The sequence below is a fragment of the Hippoglossus hippoglossus genome, chromosome 12 (assembly GCF_009819705.1).
Source record: "Hippoglossus hippoglossus isolate fHipHip1 chromosome 12, fHipHip1.pri, whole genome shotgun sequence".
In the NCBI taxonomy this organism is placed as follows: Eukaryota; Metazoa; Chordata; class Actinopteri; order Pleuronectiformes; family Pleuronectidae; genus Hippoglossus; species Hippoglossus hippoglossus.
The window spans coordinates 19,800,382-19,807,942 of NC_047162.1; the positions used below are offsets into that span (position 1 = coordinate 19,800,382).

Below are 7,561 nucleotides of genomic sequence, written 5' to 3' on the forward strand. Positions count from 1 at the left end.
GGAGGAGGAGGAGGAGGAGGTGGAGGAGGAGGAAGAGGAGGAGGAGGAAAATGACAAGCAACAGGTAAAAGATTTAAACACGGAGGGGCTGGGTGAAGAAGCAGAGGAAGAAGAAGAAGATGAGGAAGATGAAGAATCCGTTGAGGAGGAGGTCAAAGCAAGTGAAATGAAAGATGAAGAGGAGGAGGAGGAAGAAGAGAAAGAGGATGAGGTGGACAAAGATCAGGAGAAAGAAGATGATGGAGAAGAGCACGATGAAGACGTGGAGGAGGAGGAGGAGGATGAAGAGGAAGACAATAAAGACGAGAACAAAGAAGCAGAGGAAGAAAAGAAGTTGTGTAAAGGAGTCAAACCGAAACTGGACGTCCCGCTGCATCTGCAGTTCCACAAGCTCCACACCTCCTACTCCTCCTGGAAGCAGTCATGTGTGGTGGCGGTGGCTCACAGGGGAGGAGATGTGAGTGAGGAGGAAGAGGAGGAGAAGGAGGAGGAAAAGGAGGAGTGGTGGGCCTGGAAAGAGTCATGGAGGATTTGTCGCTGGAAGAAGCCGGACGAGGACAAGGTGACGTGTTTCTCCACCGAACACCGGAGACACGTGGGTCTGATGCACGAAGACGACGAGATGATGAAGAGCGAATGGAATCTCAGCTGGAAGATGAACAGGACTGCAGCAAAGGAGGAGGAGGAGGAAGAGGAGGAAGACGAGGAAGAGGAGGAAGACGAGGAAGACGAGGAAGAGGAAAGTTGAAAGCTTCAGTTTAAAATGGGTCTGAAACGTAAATTTTAAGCAACGAGTATCAGAAACTAGACCGAGGTACCGACAGAATCCTACAGATTCAAATTCATGTTTTTACTTTGAACCAAAGTTTGTAGATTTTTATTTTTTATAGTTCTGCTCTTTTTGTTGTGACATCATCGTCAGTGTCTATAGAAAGCTATGAGACTGTGTGATTGACAGCTCGTACTGTCCAATGGGTGGAGTCAGCAGGTGTAGGTGGGTGTGCAGTCAGTCTCACTCAGGCTCCACCCCCTGCTCCTCCAAATATGGTAACTTCCGGTTATTAAAAACCAAGATGGCGCCGAACTGAGGCTTCAGAACCGCAGCTCACAAACCGACGGTGACGTCAGTGACGCTTGGATCATATTAATGCGTCTGAGCGTCGCATCTGGTTGTTTGCATGAAAAACGCCACAAATAGTTGAAAATGAAAAGAGAGCTCGAGTTTCGCTGGACTCACGCGTGAACATTGTTTGAAATGGGCGTGTCCGATGCTTGGTGACGCTTGCCGTCGTCATCATGACAACGATAGGTTTTCAAGCTCGGGACGCACAACATGTCGCTGGTTTTAGAACGTTACGTAAATGTTCGGACACAGAGCTCCTCCCCACGTGGCGGGAAAGGTTGTTCAGGCCGGACGATCTGAACTGAAGAGAATGAAACTGCTGACGTGCAAAATCAGTCACATTGTTTATTGTCTCTATGTGTCCTCTGGAGTCCATTTTGTTTCTTACATCATTGTAGCTGATTCCCAATTGTCTCAAAATGCTAATGTTAGCTAACTATCGTCATTGCTTAGCCAACACATTTCTGTCGTCTGTATTCTTTTAAATAAAAGAAACGTAGAATAAACAGTTAGCATCAGCACAGTCTGGGAAGATGAAGCATCTGTGACGTGATGCTGAAGAAAACAGTGTAAAGTTAGTGAAGGAGCAGAAATCAGTTTGCATTTCTACTGCTTGTTGTAAAGATCATTTTTAAATAAAGAATGTCAAACTTGTATTAAACTATAAACCATAAACCAAATAGTCTGCCTTGTTTTTATGTAACAAACTTTTAGTGTATTGTATTTCACATTAAAGGAGTTGCCAGGCAACAGCCGATGTTTCACAGGGATCAAAGATGGTTCGGAGGAAAGTTCTGAGTTTCATTTACCTCAGAACTCAGAGATGATATCGTGTTCCAGTCAAATAACTGGCGTGGCAGGATGTGTTAGCGTAGCTTAGCATAAAGACTGGGAGCAGAAGGTAAAAGACAAATCTTACTGGTTTGTTTAAAGCTGCAAATAAACCAAAAACGTGAAAAATCAATCATTTTATTTTTACAGCCCATATTCACTATTCACAATTTGTCTCATAGATCTTAACAAGGTGCAACATCCTCTGCTCCTAACTCTTAACAAGAGTATATGTATATGTATATGTATATGTATATGTATATGTATATGTATATGTCTGTTCCCTCTGGGGCCTGCAGGGGTCTCTCTGCTCCTCCTGTTGTGTTCAGCCTCTCCCTCCTGCTGCTGACTCTCCTGCTGTGTATTAGCATGAGACCAGACTTCATTGTGTTTCTGCACAAATCCCAAAATACCCATTTCCACCTCAGCTCGTCCTGCAGCTCAAAGCCCAGACAGGGCTGGATGGGGGGGGGGGGGGGGGGGGGGGCTCTGCTTCCTGTTTACAATCCAGGAATAAAGTCTGAAGTTTAACAGATTGAAACAACAAAAGTAAAACATGAACAGATTATTTTACATTGAAGCAGTGGAGCCTCTTTATCTGTCACTCATCACATTCTCTGAAAAGGAACAGAAGTCAAACCTGATGCAAAGAAATCAAAGCTTTTTAAATGATGTTTTCCAAGTTCTAACAAAATAATGACAATTGGAGCAAATGTTATTGTACAGAGTTTGAAAGAAGGATAATTTCCTCAAGTTTAAGATAACAAATATGCACCTTGTTTATTACATTGTGGTTTGTTTCATGTGCCAAATAAAAAATAAAAACACACACGTTGAACAGTTTGGTTTCAGATTTTACGATTTTACAATCAAAATGTTTGTTTTGCATCCCACAGTAAATTAAAATTAGATTATTTTTAAAGTCGTTGTGGTTTCATTGACAGGACTTTAAATGTATAAAGAAGGAAACACATTCCCCTCCTTTACCCCCCCCTCTCCTGATACACATGTATATGAAGCTCGTCCTTCACATGTTAATGACGCTGCAGGAAACAGCTCCTCCTTCATTTCACTGCAGAAACAACAAGCTTCTCTTTGTGAAGTTTCTCTTCGACACACGTCATCTCCTCCAGTTTCTACAGCACCGAACGTCCTCCACGTGGCAAAGTTGACAAAGTTTAATTTAAACATTTAAATTATAAGTATTTCAATTCTACACAAAGATAAAACACTTTGCTTTCAAAAATAAAATCCATGTTCTCTGGTTTTCTGAGATTCACGTGGAATATTTTATAAATAAGCAACTTTTTAAATGAAAAACTTTCTTATTGTCCTCAAAGTTTTAACTATCTGTTCACCCTGTACTTATAGTGATTGTCTCTCTGATGGAAACAGGGTTTGAGCTGGAGACACTTTCCTGTGGATTCAGACCGACGGAACCAGCTGTGGGAGTGGGCGTGGTTTCCAGTGTGAGACCCACCTGAGTGTCAGTGGGTGAATCAGTGACTGGGAGTCTGTGGAGGAGTCACTGGTTCACTTCAGCTGCATCTGGCTCTGCCTGCACTTCTCACTGGTTCTCAGGGAGAATTAACAAAGACGTTTTTATGGAAACGCAGGACAACGATTTCTCTCCAGTTTTTTCAGTTTCACCTTTTTTCTCCTTCGTGTGTTTTGATATGAACTTGTAGATCAGAAACAACTCGAACCCTGTGGACTTCGTGTTTCTGCCTTTGGTAAGATGTTGTGGAATCAGCTGCTCAGGTGAGTCTGGAGGAGATTGAAGTGAAACGTGTTTAGTTGAAGTGATGTTTGTCTAAATGAGCTGATTGTGTGTTTCCAGGTTTGTGTGTGTGCTTCTCTCTCTGCACTGCGCTGCTGCTGCTTCAGGTCAGTTCCTCACTTCTGTGGAAAACACGGTTAATGAAAGAAAAGCTGATTAATGAACTCGGCTCTGAAAGTTTCAGGTTTACTTTCTGTTTTTACTTCTGTATTAACAACCTGATTGAAACTGTGGCTCAGGTTCTACTTTGCTATGAACTGGATGATATCATAATTAGATAATATTGTAATTGATTCATTTTCAGTGGATCTGTCACTGGTTTGTTACATGAAGTGGACTCAGTGGTTTTGAACTTTACATTTACACAGAAAAGTAGTTTTAAAAACCTGTTTAATCTGAAGGAAAATAACCAAAAGCAAGCTTCAGGAACTGTTCACTGATTTTTTTACTCTACAGATATTTAGATCGTTTCTGTTTTGTTTATTCTGTAAAATGTTATATCAATAAACACTGATACTGTGTAGGAAGAAATCAGATGATTTTAATTGGTAAATTGTTGAGGAAATAATCTTTTCTCCAGGAGAGTTGATTTCTTACATCATTCTTAAATCTTCTGCCCAGTGTCTGTTCTACAGTTTGGTTTGTTTTACATTGATTTTCATTATAAAATCTGGTGTTTATTCTATTTTTCAGGTTGTGAGGGAGACAAATGTGACAAAGATCAACCACCTCCTCCTTCATCTTCTTCTTCTTCATCATCATCGTCTTCATCATCTTCATCATCTTCATCTTCTTCTTCTGTGGTGAAACCCCAGCAGCCCTCTCAGGACTTCCTGGATCAGTTTGCACAGGTGAGCTCCCCAAACAGTGGAGGGGACCGTAAACACCGTGACGCCAGCGCCGTCCTGCCCTTCATCGGCCTCACAGGCAGTGAGTTCACACATCTTCACTGAACACACACACACACACACACACACACACACACACACACACACACACACACACAGACACACAGACACTGAGGTGATGAGCCCCACAAACCAATGAACACAACACTTTGACACTTTACCCCAAAATACTGAGAATGTTTCCTCGTCACTCGACTCAGAGACTGAAGGAGAATCTCAAAGTTTTTTTTGTTCAACTGAAGTGTGCGACGGACGGATCAGACCGATCAAGAGTCTGGTGGAGTTTCCGTCCGTCGCCAGTTTAGTTTTTAGTGTTTTTTCGTTACTTTCCAACGTTTGTTCTGACTCTGGTTTGTGTTTGTCTGATGATGTGAAGCAGAGGAGAACAGGAATGCGCTGCCAGATGGAGAGCCTGGTTTATCTCACAGATACAAGCAGAGAGGGGCCCAACCTGAGGTCTGAGGGCCCGGCCGGGGCCTTCAGACCCTCTCACAGGGACATTAAACCCTGATGCACAAACAATAAGACACATAGATCATTTTTAAAGTAATAAAAACCTTTTACAGGCACAAATACTCATAAGTTCATGACTAAACTGTGAATAAAACTCATCCAGGGTCAAACAGGAAGGGAAATAAGATAGTAGAGATGTAATTTAATAAAATGAAACACCAGAAGTTGTCCCAGGAGGCTCAACAAACTCTGAATCTAACACTGAATTAGGTTTTATGATTCATGTTTAATCACATTCTGAAGGAACGTGGATGTTTTGTTGTTTACGGGTCTGACGTCGTCTCGTGTTTTTTTTGGTGCAGGCGCCGAGCAGAGCCGCAGCTGCTGTAAAAACGGAGGCACGTGTATCCTGGGCAGTTTCTGCACCTGCCCGCAGTTCTTCACCGGGCGGAGCTGCGAGTACGACGAACGCATCAGGTACGAGCAGCAGAACGCGTAGTGTGTGACGTGGCTGTCGACAGCTCGGAGGAATCGTTCAGTCCTTTACATCAAAGAATCACGTACATTTCTAAAGTATCAGTCGTGAACCTGCTTGTCTGTTTCCACGGTTACACATTTATCAATATGTAAATAAAACAGAGCTAAGTTACTGGCGTCACCCAAAGCATGATGGGAACTCTGGCGCATCAGAGTAAAGTATCTTCTCCGTGTCTCTGCAGGAGCTGTGGTTTGATTCCTCACGGGGAGTGGGTTCAGAAAGGATGCTCCTACTGTCGCTGTGGTTACGGCGTCCTGCACTGCTTCCCCCACGTCTTCCATAAAGACTGTGGTAAGACACGTGCACACACACACACACACACACACACGCACACACACACACACACACACACACACACACACACACACACACTCTCTCTCTGATCCTGACTCACGCTCGGGACATTTGAAACTGGTGTTTTACAGATGAATGGGAGCAGCCTTCCTTGTCTTTGTCTCCTGAGGTGTGTTCGATGTCAGACGTCTGTTCTAAAACTGAGTCGTTCACACTTTTCAACCTTGAAACAAAAACAGCCGCCCTGTTGTTCCCGGTGAAGCTGCTGTGTGTGAATACATGACTGTGAATGAGCAGAGGCCGCGCCTGCTCATCTGCAATTCAGGGTTTATTCTAACATGTAAATGAGTGTAACCCACATGCAGACTTACAGAATAACCACAAACCAAGTCTCTCTCTCTTCTCTCTGTCAGAGAGTTTAAGATAAAGGAAATATTAAAAAACACACAGAGAAACAAGGACTGATGCATATTATAGATAAATAACCATAAGAAAAAAGAAATACATTAAACACAATGAACATTTACGATACACAAAGTGAAGCATCAAATTAGAAAAACTATAAATCATGATTCAAAGTGTATCAGTGAACAATGATCACAAAGAAGTTTCTGATTAAATTGTGGATTTGTTAAAAATAATTCACTGAAATCTGAACACGTATCTTCATTTCTTTGCAGATGACTCAGAGGAGGTGCGTTGGTATCGCTCATCAGCTGTAGGGCGGTTCACAACACTTCCTGCTTCCTGTTTGTGACGCTGCTTCTTCCTCTGCTCGTCTTCCTCTGATGGTTTAAGAAGTAAAAGCAGGAGGAAACACGAGGATTTATTTTAAACTCTGAGCTGTGGACGGTTTGAAAAGGTGGATTTTACCAAACAGTTTATTTGATGTGGTCCAGATGTTCCAGCTCAGGATCAGGAAATACATTGTTGTGAAACTGGGACCCGGAAGATGTTGAAGACATTTACTCTCAGTTGACCTGAAGAAGAATTTCCTTGATTTTAAACTCGTACATCAGCCTGTTGTGGTTTACAGGGACGTTCTGAGACTTTTTCATGAGGACCACGAACTGTGTGTTTGTGTGCGTGTGTGTGTGTAGGAAGTTGTAAATAAGATTTTTATGGAAAATATGTTTTTTTTGTTTTTTCATCTCATGATCTGTGAAAATCAGCAAAACGCAGAGTTTATTTGACGGAACTCTCTGTGTTTCTGTCTCGTTTGCACAAACTGAGCTGATGTGACTTTTTGTCCTTTGAACTCTGTATAAACACGTGTTTCACTATGTGTTTATTAAAGTAAACTATTGTTGTGTTGCAGCATCGAGCTCATTTTTCAGAGGGAATATTTAAAATAAAAAGTGAATGTTCAGACTCTTCTCCTCTTCCACTCTGTGTTTTATCTGTTGGTATTTTCAGTGGGAGCTGTTTTCTGTTTTCTCTTCGTCTCTTATCTCCAGAGTTTATTGACGAGCTTTAAATTGATTATCAGCTTCTCTCTTATCTTAACCTTTTTCTGGAACCCCCCCCCTCTTTAAGAACTAGGAAGTCACATCTCCCACATTCAAAAATGTAATATCATAGGGCGATTAGCTGGTGAAACAACACATCATCGCCAAGAAACCTGTTTATTTTCT

General features: G+C 42.1%; 2 protein-coding genes across 2 annotated transcripts in view; both read left to right on the forward strand.

The window, feature by feature from the left end:
* The window catches only part of LOC117771371 (cilia- and flagella-associated protein 251-like), a 1,131-nt gene extending 211 nt beyond the window's left edge, over positions 1-920 (forward strand). Inside the window, exons 1-2 of the mRNA XM_034601637.1 lie at positions 1-738; positions 771-920. The exon at positions 1-738 is cut by the window's left edge and continues 211 nt beyond it. Of these exons, the coding sequence (XP_034457528.1) occupies positions 1-738; positions 771-780 (748 nt within the window). The 3' untranslated portion in view covers positions 781-920. The remainder of the gene's footprint in view (positions 739-770) is intronic.
* Positions 921-3,339: 2,419 nt separating this feature from the next.
* On the forward strand, positions 3,340-6,880 carry tdgf1 (teratocarcinoma-derived growth factor 1). The gene is given in 7 exon segments (XM_034603184.1): positions 3,340-3,423; positions 3,643-3,715; positions 4,428-4,664; positions 5,458-5,572; positions 5,815-5,924; positions 6,608-6,667; positions 6,670-6,880. Coding segments are annotated over 7 exon segments (726 nt in total). The 3' UTR covers positions 6,717-6,880.
* Positions 6,881-7,561: the final 681 nt, after the last annotated feature.